Source organism: Dipodomys ordii, unplaced genomic scaffold (assembly GCF_000151885.1).
Source record: "Dipodomys ordii isolate 6190 unplaced genomic scaffold, Dord_2.0 Scaffold57, whole genome shotgun sequence".
Classification (NCBI taxonomy): domain Eukaryota; kingdom Metazoa; phylum Chordata; class Mammalia; order Rodentia; family Heteromyidae; genus Dipodomys; species Dipodomys ordii.
Window position 1 is genome coordinate 1,062,439 of NW_012267273.1, and position 22,348 is coordinate 1,084,786.

General features: G+C 38.6%; 1 protein-coding gene across 2 annotated transcripts in view; it reads right to left on the reverse strand.

The window, feature by feature from the left end:
• Positions 1-22,348, reverse strand: part of Pld5 (phospholipase D family, member 5) — a 358,742-nt gene that overhangs the window by 84,831 nt on the left and 251,563 nt on the right. For both annotated transcript variants that reach the window (XM_013021774.1, XM_013021775.1), the window contains exon 5: positions 668-795. In XM_013021774.1, coding sequence (XP_012877228.1) covers positions 668-795 — 128 coding nt within the window. The remainder of the gene's footprint in view (positions 1-667; positions 796-22,348) is intronic.

Below are 22,348 nucleotides of genomic sequence, written 5' to 3' on the forward strand. Positions count from 1 at the left end.
TCAGCACCACATAAGCAAAAAGAAAAAAGCCGGAAGTGGCTCTGTGGCTCAAGTGGTAGAGCGCTAGCCTTGAGCTGAAGAGCTGAGGGACAGCGCCTAGGCCCAGAGTTCAGGCCCCATGACCGGACCCAAAAAACAAAAAAAAGAATGTTGAAAGGGGTGACATGGATCAAGATGCATTGTATTCATAGACTGCTTTTCCAAATAGCAACTCCTTTATACAATAACTTAAAGATAAAAAGGATATTATTCAAAAATGATAAAAAATGAGTAATAATAATAAAAATAAAGACTCCCTGAGTAGCATCTGAATTACAAAAGCATTGAAAACAATGGCAGTTATTTGTTTGTTTGGTGAAATGATTCTGAAAGGGAAAAAAATCTGTCATTTCATATTAAATAAAGATGAACTTCTTAAAACTATGCAGCTAAAAATACTTAATGCTAGAGGTTTTGAGTTTGGAGCATAGTGTTAGCAAGTTTGATACCACCATGCATGAGGTCCTGAGTTCAATTCCCAACATTACAAAAACTAAAAGTAGAATGTGGTGTAGGTTTCAATTCCTTCAACCACTTAGGTGTGGGCGAGTGCTTTCCGGAAGTACAAGTTTGGGTGTTTATTGAGGTTGAATTTAGACTATGTAGAAAAATTTTGTAGAAAGATTACCTGTCCTAGGGATCGCCAGTCCAAACCAGCACTGCCAATATACACGTGCTGTTTGTCCACAATCCAGAAGGAGGACTGCAGCCGGCCCTTGTTGTAGGCGGTCATGTTCATGTAGGTCACCTCGGCTCCTAGAAGGTCAAAGAGATACTTGTCAGCCTCTGCACCCAGGTCCTGTACTGGTAAGCACCATCTACCAGCAGCAATACTCACAGTCTGCTATAGGTCCCAACTGACATTTCAGAGAGCCGAATATTTATATTCATTTTTACACAAAAGTCCCTCAAAGTGCTAAAGCAAAAGGAACAAAGACAACTTTTCCTGTAGAGACTGACAAGACCATGGATTTTCAAGTCCCCAAACTTCATATGAACATCTTGCTCCCCAACGCTGGTTATCTAGAAGGTAACACAGGTATAAATATCCTTTGTTCTTATTGTGGAGTAATTTTAACACAATTTTTTTTCAAATATTTCTTATTAAGATTAAGTGACTACATATGTTTCACAATATTGTGGAATAGTTATGCTTAGCTAAGGTCACAAACACATGTTAACCTTCACAGTGATAATCATCAGTATCTTAATCTACAAAGTTTATGGACTCTATGAACTTTGACACTAAGACTATTTCTTCCAAATTGGGTGATAGGTACTTTTCTTTCCCTTGCTTAGTATCAGTTGTTCCCTCTTCCTCTCTCATTCCCTCCTTCCCATCACTGCCCTTTAGTTGCTCAGTTCATTTTCATCAATGTCCGGTGCAGCTGATGGACCCCTCTGTTGTATTTTTCACCTGCTCTCCACCGATTGTGTGACCTCCTCTCAGCTTCCTTCAGATGTGCTTTCCCTCACATATGAGGGAAAGATTATAAAGGCATCTAAAGACAGTAAGGCAAAGTCCTTTGTTTCCTTGTCTCTCGGTTCTTTTCACCTGTATTATTTTATGCACATATGAGGAGATGCTTGGGTATTACAATTTTGTGCTTTTCTCCCAAGACTGACTTCTTTGGGTGTCTTGAGTCCTGTTTACTTTGTCCTATCTCATTGCATTTTGAATCTAACATCAGGGAGACTATGTGCCATTTGTCTCTCTGATCTTAGCTTATCTTGCTCAACATGATTTGTTCTGGTTCCATCCATTTCCTTGTGGATGCCATTAGTTTGTCCTTTCTAATGGTTGTGTAAAATTCCATTGTACATAGGTACCATAATTTTTGGATCCATTCATCTGTAATGGGGCATCTGGTCAACACAAATTTTGTAATCAATTAAAGGCTCAGTCTTGGTCAGTATTATGAGTCTTCCAAATGAGAAAATGGATTGTTATTCCTTCTATGCCTTACGTAATCTTTTCACTTCTTCACTTGCCTTTGCTTCTGCAATAGTTGATTTAGATTTTGTCTCTTCTTGGTTTTTATTCGATTGTTCTTAATTTAAACAATCATTATTCAAGCTTTACCAAATGTGGGCTTAAAAGTTTAAACAAGTTGCTCAGACTATCATTAAGACCAAAAATACCTTCTTAGAGCTGAATTTGACCAACCGTTTAATCAGTGTATGGTACATCCACTCTCAAGCCTTTATGTATAGCTGCTTCAAATATTAGTATAATCTCTCATAAAAAGAACATTAGCCCCTTCAGTGCAAGGCCATTTTTGCTGAAGTTCCATCCTTTCTGAAAGAACAGACTTGCATGCATATCATTAATGAGCTAAGCTATTCTGCTCTCAGATGTTCAGCATTAATGAAGAGAGTATATTCTGGTGGCATGCTTCATTGTTAGAATCTTCGCTACCAAGAATTCATAACACTGTTGGCATTAGAATACATGCCAGAAGTATCTAGAAAAGAGGAGTGTAATTACACCAATAACTTAATCACCACCTCTTGGGAAACCATGAGTGATGCTTATGGACTCCCAGCAGCAGGAAGATGCAAAGAGTAGTTGCACAATTGTGCGATGATCTGATGGGCCCTACATACTCAGGCACATTTGCTCTGTAAGTGGAGTAGTCTCTTTATTCTAGAAGCATATGGCCAATGCTCCTCAGGCTCCAGCCACCTTAGCAAAGGAACACTCTAGGAAGAGTAATAGATCCTAAGGTGGGAATGCTAAGCAGAGCAGATTTTGAAAGCAGTAAGTTACCATCCATGACAATTACAGAGAGATGTGAGTCTGGAGATGTTCAGGCCCTGGAGACATAGCTGCTGGCACTACGTGGATCAATTGTACAGTGTCTGTCCTTGAAGACAGCATTCAAGGGCAGCCATGATAGAAAACCATGAGCTGTGTGACTTCATACAATAAAAACTTATTCTGTCTCAGTTTTGGAAGTTAGCGGTCCAAAATTGGGCTAAGGGTACAGCTTGATGGTAAAGTGTTTGACTAGTATGCATACAATCCTGGATGTTCACTCCCTAGTGATACCAAAAGAAAACAACCATAATAAAGTATACCATCAAGCTGCCAGGAGGGCATGGCTTCCTCTGAAACCTGTGCGTCCTTCCTGGACCCTGGCAGGCTGAGAGGCTGTAAACTTAGGTGTGCTTTGGTTGTAGCAGCTCACTCCCAATTCTGCCTCTCTTGTCACATGGATCTTCCCCTGTGGCTGTTTTCTTTTCTCATTAGGACACTAGTCAGGTTGGGTAAAGGGTTTACCTCAGTAATTTACAGCCATATATTGACTCAATATGTTTGCAATCATCTATTTACAACTAAGGTCACTTTCTATATTACTGTGTAACACAATTCCAATTCAACTGGCTATACTTTTTTTGGCTGGTTATAGCTCTTTTGCTCAAGGCTAGCTCTCTACTACTTTGAGCCACAGTGACACTTCTGTATTTTTTCCCCCTCATTCTTCAAGGAAATAGAAGAGGCAACCCAAAAATTCATACGGAACAATAAAAGACCCCAAATAGCAAAAACAATCCTTATCAGAAAGAACAGTGCTGGAGGAATATCACTACCAAATTTCAAACTCTACTACAAAGCCATATTAATCAAAGCAGCCTGGTACTGGCACAAGAACAGGACCAATGGAATAGAACTGAAAACCCAGAAATGAACCTAAAGACCTATAGCCATCTAATCTTCCATAAGGGGGCTAAAAAATAGAATGGAAGAAAGAAAGCTTCTTCAGTAAATGGTGCTGGCAAAATTGGTTAATGAGTTGTAGAAAACTAAAGCTAGATCCTTATATATCACCCTGCACTAGAATCAACTCCAAATGGATCAAAGACCTTGGAGTCAAAGCAGATATCCTGAAAACATTACAGGACAGAATAGGAGAATCCTTAGGTCTCCTTGGCACAGGTCAAAATTTTCTTAATAGAGACCCAGAAACACAACAAATCAAAGAAAGGTTGGACAAATGGGGTTGCATGAAATTGTAGAGCTTCTGCATGGCAAAGAACATAGCTAGCAAGATCAATAGAAAGCCCACGGATTGGGAGAGATCTTCACTAACCATACAATGCACTTTGGGTTTTTGAATGGTTAATTGAAGGTAAGAGTCTCACAGGGACTTTTCTGCCCAAGCTGGTTTTGAACCCATGATCCCCAGATCTCAGATTCCTGAGTAGTTTTGATTATAGGCATGAGCCACGTCACCCAGCTTATATTTTTTTATTCTTATTTTATTTATTTATTTATTTTTTTGGTCCAGTTGTGGGGCCTGAACTCTGGGCTTGAGCACTGTGTCCCTCAGCTCTTCAGCTCAAGGCTAGTGCCCTACCACTTGAGCTACAGCACCACTTCCGGCTTTTTTCTTTTTGCTTATGTGGTGCTAAGGAATCGAACCCAGGGCCTCAGGCATGCAAGGCAAGCACTCTACCACTGAGCCACCTTCCCAGCCCATATTTTTTTTAAATAGTGATAAAATGGCCAGTATGAAAAGAAGGAATTTCTCTTGTCTCTTGGAAGAAGAGAATGAAGATGATCTTCGTGTTAGCCCCACATTCCACCTTCAGTCAAATTCTGCATTGCCTCCCATTAAAATCCCTTTTTGACTAATTCAACTCGAACTCTTGAGATATTTATGGCTTTTTAGCTCTTGACCTCGGACATTGTCTGCAACCTTACCAAGAGTCAGTTACTGCTTTAATGGCCTGCTTACTAGGTTGCTTAGAGTCCTCATCTGTTCTAGTTAGATCTTCTACAACCCCAACCCACTGGCTCCTAGAGACAGCACTAAGCCTATCTATTGATTTCTCTATCCCACTATGAATGTACATTGCATTAAATTTAGAAGTCCAATGCCCTATCCATTGCGCTACAGAGCCAGCTTACATTGCATTAAATTTAGCAGGTTATTGTGCATTGTAATTTGAGTCTGGAGCTTATGGGTATCTACAGTCTCTGTAGGTATTTACTGGTGTCTAAAGTTATTTTTTGAATAATTTTTTATTGAGATTAAGTGATTACATAAATTTCACAGTATTGTGCAATAGTGATACTTAAAGTCACAAACACATTATAACCTTCAGAGGGCAAATTGTCATTATCATGGTCTATAAAGTTTGTGAATATAAACTTTGACAATGCAACTATTTCTTCCAAATCAGGTGATACGTACATTTCCTTTTGCTTAGTGTGAGCTGTTCCCTCCCCTTCTCATCACTGCCCTTGAGTGGCTAAGTTTATTTTCATCAATGCTCAGTGCAGCTGATGGGCCCCTGTATTGTATATTTTCCACTGTTTCCCTCTGATTCTGTGCCTTCCTCCTAGCTTCCTTCAGAGGTGCACAAGTATATACCCTATATGAGGTCAAGAACAAGGAGTCATCTAGTAATGATATGACAAATTAAGTAGAGGGTCCTTTGTTTCTTGAGTCCTGTTTACTTTGTCATATCTCATTGCATTTTGAATTTAACATCCACATATCAGGGAGACTACGTGTTATTTGTCTCTAATCTTGGCTTACTTCACTCAACATGATTGTTCTAGTTCTATTATCCTGTGAATGCCATTATTTTGTTTTTTGATCTGCTCATCTCTAGTGGGGCATCTGGGTTGTTTCCATATCTTGGCTATTGTGAACAGCGCAGCAATGAACATGGAAGTACATGTGTCCTTGTATACTGGATCCTGTTGTTTAGGATAGATGCCTGGAAGTGGTATGGCTGAGTTATAGGTTAGGTCTATATTTAGCTTTCTGAGGACTCTCCAGACTGCTTTCCAAAGTGGTGGTATTAATGTACATTCCCACCAGCAATGCAGTAAGGTTCCTCTTTCTCCACAATTCCTCCAGTATTTGTCATTGGGGTAAGGTGGTACCTCAGGGATGTTTTTATTTGCATTTCCTTTATGGCCGGGGATGATGAGTGTTTCCTCATAGGTTTCTTTGCCATTTTTATCTCTTCTTCTGAGAAGTCTCTCTTTAGTTCCCTTGCCCATTTAGTAATTGGTTTGTTAGATTTGGGAGGGATTACTTTCTTGAGTTCCCTGTATATAATGGATATTAGGCCTTTGTCTGATATATTGCTGGTAAATATCTTTTCCCAATTGATTGGCTGTCTTTCTAGTTTGGTAGCTATGTCTTTAGCTGTGAAGAAACTTTATTTGAAGGTAGTCCCATTTGTTTAGTCTCTCTTCAATTTATTTTGACCTTGAGACTCTGTTCAGGAAGTCCCTGCCTGTGCTTATAAGTTCACGTGTCTCTCCTACTCTGTCCTGCAGTAGTCTTAGTTTCAGCTTTGATGTTGAGGTCCTAAAGTTATTCTTTTACAATGGAAAAATTCTTTTCCTTTGGCAGAATTTCATTAAGTAATTAATAACAGAATGCTGTTCTGGGTGAAAGTAGGGATAAAAGATCTAAAGTGACTGATTAGTATTCAGGCACAAAGTACCATAAACAGGGTAAATTATAAACAAGGGAAATTGTTTATGGCAGTTGTAGAAGGTGGGAAGTTATTTTAGTGCACCTTTCTAGTTCTTCTGTTTCCTTTTGTCTTTCAGCTGGCCTGGAATGTACAATGTAACCACACTAGTTTGAAACTCTGTCTGCCTGCCTGCCTGCCTGCCTGCCTTCCTTCCTTCTTTCCTTCCTTCCTTCCTTCTTTCCTTCCTTCCTTCCTTCCTTCCATCCTTCCTTCCTTCCTTCCTTCCTTCCTTCCTTCCTTCCTTCCTTCCTTCCTTCTTTCCTTCCTTCCTTCCTTCCTTCCATCCTTCCTTCCTTCCTTCCTTCCTTTTTTCCTTCCTTCCTTCCTTCCTTGTCTGTTCCTTCCTTCCTTCCTTCCTTGTCTGTTCCTTCCTTCCTTCCTTCTTCTCTTCCTTTCTTCTCTTCCTCCCATGGGAGTACTGGGGTTTGAACTGAGGACTTTGTGCTTTTTAGGCAGGCACCAGACCACATATGCCATACATCCATCCCTTTTATTCTCTTGCTATTTTTGAGATAGGGTCCCACTTTTTGTTCAAGTAGGCCTGAATTTGCAATCCTCCTGTTTATGTTTCATGCAGTTTTACTTTTTGGTCAAGAAGTCCTAGACTTCAATCTTCCTATTTATGTTTCATGCAGCTGGAAAGAGAGGAACATGACATGATGTTTAGTGTTCTTCTCTCGAGATAGTGGAGTGTGTATGTCTTGATGACATTTCAATATAGGCTGACCTGGAACTTCAATCTTACCGATCTCTACTTTCCATCGGATAACAGGAATATACCACTCTGCCCAAATATTGGTTTAGAAGGAATCTCATGAACATTTCTTTTTTAGACTGGCCAACAGATTGAAATCCACTTAGTATGTGCCTCTCAATCAACTAGTTTTTAATTTTTTTAACAAATTCTAAAAGTAAGCAACTAGTTTTTATGGCATTAACAAGATAATATCATATACATGCATAATTTTAGAAGCCCCACAATCTATATGTGTGTGTTTAATTAGTTGACTAAAAGTATTCAGTTTTGGACTAGAAGCTCATAGAATTTTAGCGAAGTGCCAGTTGCATCAGTTACATGACATAATTTAAAATTTGAAGATTTTAAATAAAAATTTGTGCAAATAATCATCATAATGACACACAAGGAAAATGTTTTATGGTTTAAAAAAAAGAGAAAAAAATCAAGCTCCACACGATGAAACTTTGACAGATTCAACCTCTAAATTTATTTCCAGAAAAACACCTTTGGAAAAAAATGTTAGCAGTTTTAATAAACTTTATGACACTTAAACATAAATAATATACATGAGTAACTTGTAAGGCACAATACCATAATAGACACTTGGGAGTTCCAGTCTTCCTAACAACTAGGAATACCTTACCAATATGATGAAAATAGTGTTTCTTAGTTTCTTAGCTGATTTCGTCATCCAGTATTTCTCACCCCCGGAGGACAAGTGGCAACACCTGCTGATATTTTTTTGTTTGTGGGAACTATCAGGAGAATGTTATTAGTAGTCAATGGGTAAAGTCTAAAATGGTCTCCCATATTAGTCACTCAGACACCGATAATCTTCAAGGGTCCTAGAAGCCTCCCCAGATTCCATAACCCTTCTACTTTTCTGGGAAGCAACCATTACCTCAATCCAATCTTTATTATTGTCTTGTCTCTAAAATATATATTCTTAAATATGCATGTATCTTTAATAGCATTATAAAAATGAGCTTGACATTAGTTTTTGAACAGACAAGTTCCAAGCATGTATCCAAGGAAAGCATATCAGTATTCATAATTATAGATTTCTGAAAAAGATTTCCGATGGATAGTAAAAGCAATTTTGCAGCAGAAATCTATCTTATCAATCAATATTTTCTTCAGAATGTAGTCTTTGTATGAACAGTGGAAAATGTTGTATCTTAAGCTGGAGAGTTACAACTTTTATTGTTATTATGACTTTTACATTAATGGGCTTTGAACTCAGGGTATGTGCTTGTTATGAAAATACTGTCCTTTGAAGCATACCCCAGATCTACTTTTATTACCAAGTACAATTTAATAAATTTAATTAGCAAGACTTTATGATTCGTAGGTTTGAAGGCTGAAGGGGAAGACCAAAGTGTAATTCATCATGATACAGTTTTAGCTCTTTTAAGCCACTTAGAAAGAGAGAAAAAAACAATAAACAGTTCCGTGTTCCAGTTGTAAAAAACAATAAATTTAAGAGTACACTGAATTTTTTTGTAAATTTTAATTTTAACATACTTATTTCATTGTGGAAATATTTATAACTTGCTTTTGATATTCTGTCTTTAGTGTAGAAGTTTAGACTTACAAGGATCATTTCTTGGAGTTGTATCTTTCTTCTTACAATGAGAATATTCTGCTTCAAGCAAAGATATGGTACTTAGCTCAAAAGTTAAACTATCTATAAAGATGGCTGATTTCAGAAGCCACTAGGTTTAAAAAGCAAGCATTTTGCCTAAAAATAATTACTATAAATTTTGATTTAAAACTAGCATCTACTTAATATTTCCCCAAGTAAGCCTAAATATAAAAAATTCTACACTCAAAAAATATCATTAAAACATGCTCATAGTGGGTCATCAGTTAGGAAATGTCAAGGTCAAGGAAATTTTTTTTTTGGGTCTGGTCATGGGGCCTGAACTCTGGGCCTGGGCGCTGTCCCTCAGCTCTTCAGCTCAAGGCTAGCATTCTACCACTTGAGCCACAGCGCCACTTCCAGCTTTTTTCTTCTTGCTTATGTGGTGCTGAGGAATGGAACCCAGGGCCTCATGCATGCAAGGCAAGCGCTCTACCACTGAGCCACCTTCCCAGCCCATGGTCAAGGAAATTTGTAGTTAGGACCTATGCTTAATACTTCCACTGGTGCCACATAGAAACAGACACCAAAATGGGGAAAGTGACTGGTAGTTCGGTACTGGTTCCAGTGTTCTCTGAAATACAGCAGTCTCCGAGCTCACCATTGTAGCTAGAATGACAACCTTGTAATTTTGGAGGTAGTTTGGGTGCTAGAGCCTTCATTGCCATACCACTGGCTGTCTAATAAGCCAAAGACTTTACAGAACAATCTTCCAGGATTCTGAGATGACGCACCTGCTGACATTGTATAAGACACTTCATTTAGTGTATCAACAGCTTAGAGAAGAAGGCTTACTAGGTAGAAAAAAAAATACATGGCTATTGTAGACCACATCACAGCGAAGAAATAGAATTCTATGGAACATTTACAAAGATACTTCAAAAGAACAATCTAGTAATAAGGCAAATATCCTGGTTTGGATCAACAATGTGACACAAAGGCTCTTAAGTTAAAGGCTTGGTTGCCAAATAAATCTTTGCTCCTAATAAATTATTTGTCTCAAGGGTTGTGCAACAGTGACAGAAAATAGCAGAGCAGTATTCTTAGAAATTAAAAAAATCCCAAGTAAAACTTTAGTCAAACTGATTGTATGATTGTCAGCACTGAAAAACACTTCAAATGAAACAGTTTATGTACAACAAAGAGACCACAGAGATTAAAATGATGACTGAAAAGTTGATGCAAGCAGGAACTTTCTGGAGACTCTATTACCATTGAAAATCTCAGAAGGAGATGAACCTCTCAAAAGGAAAAAGATAGTAAGTGAAGCATAAAGGTAAGAAATTATAAAGTCTGACTAAGACATTTAAAATCCAATTATGGTAATTTAGAAGAAACCACAATCAGAGGGGAAGAAAGAAGTAACAATATGTAATGAAGTAAGACTTCTAGGAACTAAAGAATATGTTTCTAAGTTTCTTTTTTTTTAATTTTATTTTATTGTAAAGATGCTGTACAGAAGGGTTACAGTTGAATGCGTAAGGCAATGAGTACATCACCCCTTCCTTTGTTGTTCTCCCATTATCCCTTTTCTTCCCACCTCCCTTACTCCTCCCCCCTCCCTGAAGTTGTAAAGGTTATTTCCAACATACTGTCTTGTGGGTATCATTGTTGCAATGGGTCATCCCTGTGTCCTCATTTCAGTGTTTAGTTATTCCCCTTCCCCTCACCATATTAGATAAATGTATATACAAGATGCAGGGTATCAAAATCAAGTACAGTGACAACAGGGGATATACCACAGGGGGACGATCCTACAAAGGAAACAAAAAAACCCTACATAGTTCATTAAGACAACAACAACAAAGAAAGACTTCTTGTCTCTATATTTTGGAGCTCATTTTGCTTAGCATCATCTTATATGGTCATATATACATTGCTTTTTGAGCTTTTCTGCTCATTTGATAAAATTATCCTAGATGTATTCTAATTATTGCAAATGAGGAAAGCCATGGGACCTCTATTTATTTGGGTCTGGCTTACTTCACTTAGACCGCTCAGCTTCCAGGCTTACTTCACTTAATATGATTTTTTTCCCCAAGTCTTTCCATTTCCTAACAAATGGGTTGGTGTTATTCTTTCTGATGGAAGCAATGTTTTTAAATTTCTAAACCTACTTTCTCCTGGTAAGAAATAAAAAAAGACTTGCCCACATATCAGAGTAAATTTTTAGAATAGTAGAAATAAACACATTCTAAAAGCTGTCAGAAAGAAATGAACAAACACAAATGATAACAACGATAAGCCAATCTGATTTATATGGATATTTTAAGAGTAACAATAAAAACAAGGAGGTTGTCTGAGGGGAAATAAAACTTGTGTTTCTAGCAAAGACTGAAGGTAAAGCAAAAAATATTTTGTTTTTACAACCACACAAGTTCCTTCAGGAAATAATAAAAGTTTTAACTAGTATTTATACATAGGGGAGTTATAAACTTGTGATTGAAGGGTATAAATCTTACTGGGAAAATGTTAATCAGGAACACAAAGCATACATGACCATTTTGGTTTTCCTTATTTGAATATTCTTATGTGAAAGGCAAGAGACATCAGATCTTAACTGGGCTTATTTAACTTCACTCAAACTTGGTCATAAATAGGAAAACCATTAAAACATTGCTTCCTTGTATTTGTATTGCATTGCACATGTTATGATGAAAGTCATAGAATGATAATTAGACATGTAAAAAGGATTAGTTCTTGATGTGCACAATGATGAACTCCCATAACCAAGGTGTGTGTGTGTGTGTGTGTGTGTGTGTGTGTGTGTGTGTGCGTGTGCATGTGTGCACATGTGTATGGGCCAGTGCTGGGGCTTGAACTGGGACACTGTCCCTGAGATTTCTGTGGTCAAGGCTAGCATTCTACCACTGAGTCACAGCTCCATTTCTTGCTTTTGTTTTAGCTAAGTGGAGATGAGTCTCACGGACTTTCCTGCTCAGGATGGCTTTGAATTGTGGTTCTCATATCTTAGTTCCCTGAGTAGCTAGGATTATAGGCATGAGCCACTAGTACCTGGCTCATACCTAAGGTTTTAACCACAAATTAAGGAGTGTGTTTACTTCCTGATCAGAAGAACTACACAACCATCTGAATTATTCTGACATCTGAAGCACTCTTACTCTTATAAATAGTGATGGTTGAAATGAATCTATTGGAAAAGACTAATTCTTAGTGAACCTTCTATTTAATATTCTTCCCTAACAAAAGCTAAAGGGCCAGGTGCCAGTGGTTCACATCTGTAATCCTAGCTACTTAGAAGTCTAAGATCTGAGGATAGTGGTTCAATGCCAGCGTGGGCAAGAAAGTCCATGGACTCTTATCTCCAATTAACCACCAGAAAACCAGAAGTGGTGCTGTAGCTTAAAGTAGTACAGTGTTAGCCTTGAGCAAAACAGTTGAGGGACAGTACCCAGGCCCTGAGTTCAAGCACCATTACCAGCTAAAGAGCATAGCTAGCAAATTGAAAGTCCACAGAATGGGAGAAGATTTTTACCATATCAAAAATACACATAGAGCTCAAAAAAATTAATGTTACCCCCAAATAAACCATCAAAGGACTAATGACTCAGTCAATAAATGGCCTAGAGACTTAAAGAGAGACTTCTCTGAAGAAGAAGTAAGAATGGTCAATAGACACATGAAGAAATGTTCAACATCTCTGGCCATAAAAGAAATGCAAATCAAAACAACATTGAGATTTCACCTCCAGTTAGAATGACTATTATGAAGAAAACTAGCAATAACAAATGCTGTCAGGGATGAGCTCAAAAAGGAACTCTATTACAGTCTTGAGGAGAATGTAAACTTGCTTACCCACCCTGGAAAGTAGTATGGAGGTTCTTCAAAAGACTAAACATAGAGCTTTCCTATGACTCAACAAATCCTCTCTTGGGTATTTATCCAATAGAGCACAAACAAGGCCACACTAAATCTACCAGCACAGCCATGCCCACTGCAGCTTTGTTTCCCATAGCCAAGATATGAAATCAAACCAGATGCCACTCAGTGGATGAATGGATCCAGACAATGTGGTATATGTATACAATGTAATTCTATGCTTCTATCAGAAAGAATGGTACTGTACCATTCAAAGGAAATATTTGGAAACATTATATTAAATAAAGAAAGTGAGACCCAAATAAACCTAGGTTGCACGTTTTCCCTAATTTATGGTAACTAGAATGTGTCTATAAAATCTACAACTAAAACACACTGGGACATGATAAATTTTACAGGTCTCTACACATTCACACAATGAGACCAAAGCAGGATATTCATAGGAGTGGATCACAAAGTCTCAATAGCATATGATTATATAAAATAATATTTTTAAAACTTCAGGGGAGGGGGAAGAGTAGAGGAGAAGGGGGGAGGATAGGGATAGTAGGATAAAAACAGAGGGGTAACAATGCTCGACGCGAAATGAACTCATTGCCTTACTCATACCACAGAACTTACTAAAACTTAAACTCCCAACGGTTGGTTTCTCAATTGTTCCTTTCTTTGAGGATCAAGTTCCAACCTCTTACTCTTCTTCCGTAAAATATTACACTATTGTCTTTTATTGAAAATTAGAAATACATTTTTGATTAGGTCCTCACAGAGAAAGGAAAAGAGGGAGGGTTTCTGTTCAATAGTTAACCTTTCATTCAAGGTCCTCTGCTGTAGTTGAGGTTTCTCTGTTGCCACTGTTACAGCTCTAAGGACCCTAAGCTCTGGGTAGCTTTTCTTAAATCTCCGGGAGAATAAGGCCATCAGCCCTTATGCACCTATCAAAACTTTGCTCTGAGGCAAGCAAGAGTGAGCTTAAAATTCTTCCTATAAAGGCCATTGTTAAAAGTGATAGTACACATGAGCAAGGACAAGGTAAAGTGACAATTCCAGATATCTGCTAGAATCAGGAAGCTGAGTGGACAGAGGAGCCAAGACCAGGAACTGGGGAGACAGTTGGTATGACAGAAAGTAGGGGCACAGGGGTATGTCTAGGTAGTCCAGTCCCATATCTCAAGATGTGTCTGCTGAGCACTCAGGAACCAGTGAGGTCTCCTATTTCTTGATAACCAAGGTCGATCAGGTTCCCCTCCCTAGCATGCTAGAACTTGACAAGCCTGTATTCCTCCTCTAGTTTTCTCCTATCTCAACTCCTCATTCTACCAATAAATCTATTGAGAGTTGGAAAGAAGAGAGTACAAGGAGATGGAAAGGAGGTAAGAAGGCCCTGGAAGAAATAAACAATGGAAGATAATCAACATGGTGACTTGACGACCCTGGTGTCAGACTTGCGCCTTCACACTCTACGAGGACCATTTAGTTGCTGCATGTGTTTCCAATGCCTCAGTTCTCTCCTCTGCAAACCTGAAGGGAGAGAGGACTTTTGCATAGTTGTTGTGAGTGTTAAATGAATTAGTAGACCGAGGCAGAAGCATGAAGGAAGAACCTGACAATATGAATCCTGTGTGGTTATCACTTCCTGTAACCACTTTTTCCAGTCTTTTCTTGTTCACATTTTTCTTCCTTATTAGCTTATACGCTTCATGAGTCATAATGATATTCTGATACAGCTACATCTAGAGGAATTTGGTATCTGCTGAATATTTGGATAAATAAACCATCTTTACTCACATTTTCCCTCAAAATTACGAAGTAATCAAGCAACTTATATAATCACAATAAATCAATTATAATCACACTAAGTCAATTATATAATATAATCAGGAGAAGTGTTCAGATTTTTCCCCTCAATATTAAGGCTTGAAAGCAAGGCCTGGGCACTATGTCTCAGCTTTTCTGCTCAAGGCTGGCATTCTCCATGTCTGGCTTTTGGTGATTAATTGAAGATAAGACTCTTACAGACTTACCTGCTCAAAGCTGGCTTTCAGCCATGATCATCAGCTCTCAGCCACCTGAATAGCTAGGATTATAGTGAGAGCCACTGGCCCATAGCTTGAAGTGCTTGTTTTAAGATGAAATCTTTCATGAGCAATATTGGCTCACAGAACCCAGCAGAAAACTCATTGTGAAACCTAACAAAGTCTCTAAGTCATGATTGAATCTGAGAAACTCAGAAATTTGAAATGAGTAACATTTCCTAGGCCATCAAAAGGAAATGGGAAGCCAAAATAATATTAGTCAGTATTCTGTAGAGAGGGTAAGAAAGAACCTGGGTTATGAATCAGACGTCTGAAAGCAGACTCAGACAGCAATCGTGCAGGGAAGTGGAGAGAGAACAGACATGTTCCTTGCTCTTCTGGTGGCTGTCACTGGACTATTTCTTTCAGCAAAGTGTTGTGTAGCCCAGAGATGCTATTACATGTTTCCCAGATAAACATGTTGTGAACACTCTTTTTTTTTTCATTGTGAGAATACCATACAGAGGAGTTACAATTACATGGGCAAGATAACAAGTACATTTCTTATCAAGCATTGTTGCCTCCTCTTTGTTTCCCCTTCCCATCCCTTCCCATACTCCCCCCTCCCTCCACCCGATCCTCCCCCATCCCCCTCCAAAGTTGTAAAATTCGTTTTTCGACATAACGACTTGTACATCTCATTGTTACAATGGGTCCACCTGTATCCCTAGTTAAACGAGTTGTTTTTTCCCCTTCTCATGTGAGCACTCTTTACCAGGGACAACTCTGAGTGCCATTCCTTGCCTGGCTAGCAGTGCAATGAGTGGAAACAAGTGCTTCTGAAAACTCTACTGCATTCTTGCTGACAATTCACAGGGAAGGAAGTATTTGGGCCCAGCTTTTGCTTATCAGTCATAATTTTTCATTTCACAAGTAGATGTGTAAAAAAGGATTGTGGTGGATACTCTGGTCTGAATGTGGTCCTTTGTGAATGGAAGCAGGTGCTATCTGTGAACCAAGAATTGGGTGCTCACTTGACCCTGAATCTGTTGACACATGATCCTTGACATTTCAACTTCTAGAGAGCTGCAAAATGAATTTTTATTATTTATAAGCCACCCAAGTGATGGCTCATGTTTGTAATCCCATCACTTGGAAGATAGAGACTGGGAGAATACTGTTGAAGAAGAGCCCCGAGATAAAAGTTAGTGTGACCTCATATACCTGTCATCCCAGCTAGGAAGGAGGCATAGGTTGGAATATTGCAGGCTAAACTTTATTCTTGCAAAAAGCACAAGATTCTATTAAGAAAAAAAAGCTGAAAACATAAACAAGAAAAAACAAAACAAATTAGGGTAAAAAGGGGATAGACTATGTGTCTGGTATATACATTTATCTGATTTGGGGAAGGGAAGAGGAATAACAAAATGGTGAGACAAAGGACAAAAGGTGAATCAATGAAACAGTGACACTCACAAGACACTGTTGGAAATGAACTTTATAACTTGATGGGGGAAAGGAGTTAGGGAGAGGGAAAATGGGAGAAAACAAAGGTGGGGGTAACAATGTTTGACAAGAAATGTACTCATTCCTTACTTATGTAACTGTAGCCCCTGTGACATCACCATTACAATAAAATAAAAAAAAGTGTGACAGCCTATAGTTCAAATAGTAGGCCACTTGCCCAGCTAGTGTAAGGCTACTGAGTTCAAAATCTAGTTATGGTATATGACTATTGCAGCCTGATTAGACTACCACAAGTAACACAGGTAAGTTAAAGACATGCTTCAAAAATGGCCAGTAGAGCTTCCTCTTTGGGGCCTCTCTCCTGATGGAGAGTTTCTGCTACTTCTTTCACAGCTTTCCTTTTACTTTCAAATAAAGTTGTTCTGTTCACCTTAAAAATGGTCAACATGTGAAGAAAAGGAAAACATTTCTGGCTATCAAGTAAAATCAAATCAATATAACACTGAGATTCCATCTCACCCTAGTTAAAATGAAGATCATCAAGAATGCAAATGTTAATGGATGCTGGCATGGATGTGGGGAAAAGAGACCTTAATACACTATTGGTGGGAATATAAACTGGTGCAACCACTGTGGAATGCAGATTGGAGATTCCCAGAAAAAGACAAAACTGTAAATGTAGATAGAACTATCCTATGATCCAGCAGTATCACCCTTGGACATCTACAAAAATATTACAAGTTAGGATACAGTAAAGCCACTTGCACAATCATGTTCATTGCTGCAGCATTCATCATAGCCAAGGTATAGAAACAACCCAGATGCCCTTCAATGGACCAAAGGATCAAGAAAATGTGATATACATACACATACACATACACACATGCACACATGCATAGACACACAATATGGTGTTTTACTCATACATAGGAAGAATATTACATTATTTGGAAAGAAATGGATAGACAAGGAAAGAATTATGTTAAGTAAAGTTAGGCCCAGAGGGAAAAAGGAAGCATGTTTTCTCTGACATGAAGATATTGTGTCTGATTTATAGATAAGGAAATCAACAGATACAGGGTCATATGCACATATACACAAATATATTAATTAAAGTATACTATACACAGGGGAGAATTGAATTGGTGAAACTCCTTAGAGCAACTAAATCACAGTCTAACAAAATAAATACCGGGAAGATGCTACTCGAGGTATGTGGAAGGGGGGGGAGTTCAAGGGTATGGGTGTAGACCAAGGTATTGGGGGAGAATGTAGTCATAATATTCAGTGCATATTCTATGAAACTATGAAAACTGAGGGGATGGATGGGATTGGAGAAATTAATGTAAGGGTGATGTTGATCAAGATGCATTGTACTCATAAGCTGATATGTTGAATGATAACCCCTTTGTAAAAGAACTATTTAAAAGTAATAAAATGTCATTAAAAAAGAGAAATGCTTAAGGGAAGTTGGCTGTAAACCAATAGCTTCCAGAAACTCCAACCTATCCTAAAAATGAAACTGAATTCTTCATTTTCTCACATTTCTCAGTTGGCCTAAAGTTTTATGTAAGTTTTGTAATGTCAAAGTCTTTGTAGTGAGTTAATTACTATGAGTGATTTCACCCCAGTATTTGGCAGGAATTACTTTTGCTGTTAGAACAAACAAACAGAACAAAGAAGCCAACAAACCGACCTGCCAACCTTATGCTTGGAAGTCAATAAAATTTAAACACTGTTAAGAGATTTAAAGGGAGGTCTGCACCATGGGAAATCTTTGGTTCTACAACTACATAACGCTTCTAAATAGAGTTTTCACAAACTATTCTGCCATAAAGATACATACCCTGGGGAAAAAAATCACCTGCTTCTAAAAATAAGGGTGGGGGCAAAGAGGGTTTGAATAAGTAGATCTAATTCCTAGATGCTCTAGTGCACACGCTCTAGTGTCTGTTCTTTCACAATGATAGAATTCTTCCTTCATTAGAAAAAAATGTAATCCCAGCTGCAAAACCCCCTGTAGGTTAAAACTCATCAAGAAAGAATTTGGATTACAACTAACTGAACTTTCAAGTTGACAGCTTTAAATAAATAGGGAATTCACCAGACTGAAAAGTTATAATTGTTTTCTTCAGACATGTAATGAATAGATGACTCTTCTTCCCATTAAACTTGTGCTGTTAAATGGTAATCGTGCTGCTCAGGGAATTTTCTTAAACTTAGTTCTCCCAACTTTCTTTTCTTTTTTAAAAAAGATGGAAAGCATGGTATCGTGGTGAATGCCTGTAATATCAACTACTTAGGAATGGAGCCAAGAGGATTGTGGCCTGAGGCTGGTCAGCCAAAGGCTTAAGAAGCAGATCCCTGAAAACTAGATACCTTGAGTTCAATACCCATATATATATATATATATATATATATATATATATATATATACCCATATATATGTATATATATATAGTGTTTGAGTATATCACTTAGTATATATTGAGTAAATAAATGACCACATTCCATGATCCAGTACCATATCCAGTCTGCCATATTTTGTAATGCATAATTAACATTTTACATGAATCACGTTTTACATTAAAGAAAGGTCACTTTCTAAAGAACACATAAAATAATGTCTGAAGTTGGCAGAGTAAAAAGTAATTAGCAAATTAAGTACCTCTCCCATCAAATTCGCCCTCTAATATCTGCTCTGCAAATATGGAGGGAGTTCCTTTTAGCATTTCTCCTCTGCAATAAACACAGCTTAGTTTTCATGAGTACAAGTGCTGGAGAGGGTGGCTGGTGCCTAGTGGACTGATGATATGGGCCTGAGGCCAGCCAGCTGGGCTCAATTCTAACCATAATACATGGTCACTCAGAACACTTACGCGCCTGCACTGGCCTCATTCAAACTTATTTTGTGTGTGGCTCTTTTCACATGGATACTATCTGAGCTCTTGTTTGTGCCAGAACCCTTTTCTCTCTGCTTCCTTGCATGCTGGCTAGCTACCATGGCCCTCCTTTGCTATGATTGCACCTAAAGCCAGGGTTGCAGATATGCAAAAGCAAGATACATTTCAAATACATAAGAATGCTGTAAGCACATTACTTAACACAAGTATATCCTACATAAAGGCTTGAGTCATCCTTATGAGGTGTCTCCTATATTTTTCCTAGCCGTTGCTCGCAGAAAAGGGCTATTTGTCAGTTCACGCACCCGTCCACTGACTACAGACCACCTCCACTCTGGACAGCTTCTTTTCACTTGTCAAGGATGACAGAAGACTCCAGCCCAAGAAAATCAGCTTATTTCTCTGCTATCCCTGGAACTGCAACAGTTCTTTCAGTATATCTGAACTCTAGCCTTAGATTCCTCTCGCCCCAGACAATATACATCCTTTTCCTATTTAGTTACCATTAAATCGTGGCTAAGTAATTATTCACATTACATTTTCTTTAGTTTAAGATGCTGTGTGGCTTCTGACTTTCAATTGGACACAGACAGGTACATGCTATTTTCAAGAAAAAAGAAAAAGGAGCATGTGAAAAAGAAATCCATTGGTGAGGATCTTCTACTCAGGTACAGGTGTGATCTGATAATAACAATAAAGAATCCTAAAACTAGTAGAACATTTAATGGTGGCTGCTCTTCAGACTCAGAATTGATCTGTGATCTGTGGCCTGAAACACTAGCCATATTCCCTGCTCACACCTCCCACTCTTTCCATCAGCCAGCCCCCAGAGCGTTAATAGCAGCAGAAAATTGCAAGCAAAAGGCTCTTGTTAGAAAGGAGGCGCAGGCTCACACCAATAATCTTAGCTACACAGGAGGCTGAGACCTAGAGGATCATGGTTCAAAGTCAGTTAAGGAATGAAACTCCTCAAGACTCCATTTTCAAAATACCTAGCAAAAAGCCAGACTAGAGGCATGGCGCAAGTGGTAGAGTACCAGCTATGCACAAGCAAGCCAAGTAATATTGTTCGAGTCCCAGTACGGGGAGACATTTATGATGGTCTTCTTTGGTGTCAGAAACACTTACTAGATACATGGAGAGGTGGTTAGGGCATGTTATCATCAAACAGGAGCTTCCATGATCCAACGAAAAGAATGAGAAGCTTTGAAAACACAGATGAGGTGTAGAGAGAAAATTAATTACTGGAAACATTTTGCGTAGGAGACCAACAGCCGAGAAATGCCCATTCAAAGTTGTGTGGGAAAGTGAAACTTTTTTAAAAATTGAATTTATTGTCAAAGTGATGCACAGAGGGGTTACAGTTACATACTTCAGGTAGTGAGAACATTTCTTGTCGAACAAAGTCATAACATCCTTCTGTTTAAAACCTCAGTCACTGAGACAGAGCTAGCCTAAGAGCTTGATAGTTAGGGTATGCAAGGTGACAGATGCAACTCAATGAGCAGAATTCAGATGCCTGGAAGGCCCAATTAGGACCTCAGGGAAAGAGGTGGGAATGACAGCAGGCTCTCATTAAAGCTGAGGCGTTGCTAGGCTCTGCTCTGTCTACGCCTTCACTTACTTAGAGGCTTGCAGACAAAGCCAGCTCTCTAGAATGGCCTCTGGCCAGAAAGCTGATTGCCCTGAGGCACATGAGCTCTTGGATTTTGTGTTGTGTTATGAAGTAAGTGGCAGTCATTCAAAATCCTTAGCAGTCTGAGTGCCGAGTATCCATCATTTCCCTGTAACATAGTTGCTTAGACTTCTTACCTTTAAGATTTAAACTTGAGCCAAGCGTTGGGCTCACATCTGTAAATCTAGCTACTCAGGAGGCTGAGATCGAAGGATTGAGGTTTGAAGCAGGAAAGTCTATGAGACTCTTATCTTCAACAAACTACTCAGAAAAAGCTGGAAGTATTTCTGTAGCTCAAGTGGTAGAGTGCTAGCCTCAGACAAACGAATCTCAGGGACAGTGCCAAGGCCCTGCGTTCAAGCCCCAGAATCAGCACGTGCGCGCGCGTGCGTGCACACACACACACACACACACATTTAAACTTTAATAAGAAATCGTGCTTAGTTTAACTGAACCCCTCAGGGCCTGGTACATGCCATAGAACTTTTGTGTTCTAAGGAACAGGTTTGAGAAGTAAGAACAGGCTCTGTATCACTTCTTTTTTGGATACGCAGGAAGGAGTCCTTGGTGTACTGAATAACTGTGATGAGAAACTCAGAACTCTAAAGTACAGCTTCATATTTACCTACATTTTGCCACATTTTTATGCTATTTCTCCTAAGATCAATGATTGTTTGTTTTTCAATGACAGGGTATCAAACTAGGGCACTCAGTCTATAACAGAAGTGTATTAAGAATTTCTTAGTTAAAACACAATGTTAATGTGGGATACATATATATATATATATGTGTGTATATATATATATATAATGTGGAATATATATATAATGTGGAATTGGAACTCTGTGCTTCCATCAGAAAGAATGACACTGCCTCATTTTTAAGGAAATGGAAAGACTTGGAAAAAACCTTATTAAATGAAGTAAGCCAGATCCAAAGAAACAAGTCCAATGTTTAGGATAGGATAATCTTAGCAGATAAGCAGAATAGCTCAATAGACATGCATATGTGATCATATAAGATGATGCTAAGTGAAATGAACTCCAAGATATGGACACAAGAGGTTTTTCTTTGTTGTTGTTTTTAAGGTACTATGTGATTTCTTATTTTTTTGTATGTTTTTTCCCCTATGGTATATCCCCTGTTGTAACTGTATTTGATTCTGGTAAACCTGGTTATCTGAATCAGGAAAGGGAAGGGGAACAACAGAATGGTGAGACAAAGGACTAGAGGGAGCCAATGCAACAGAGATATACACAAAACAATATGTTGGAAATCTGTACAACGTGGCGGGGGGGGAGGGTCGAGACGGAGGGAAAGTGAGAGAAAAATGAGGGAAGGGGTAACAAGTTTGACAAGAAATGTACTTACTATCTTATTATGTAACTGTAACCCCTCTGTCCATTACCTTGACAATAAAATCAAATAAAAAAACCCCCAGAATGTTAAAAGTGAACAGCGCCAGTGGCTCATGCCTGTAATCCAAGCTACTTAGGAGGCTGAGACATAAATGATCATGGTTTG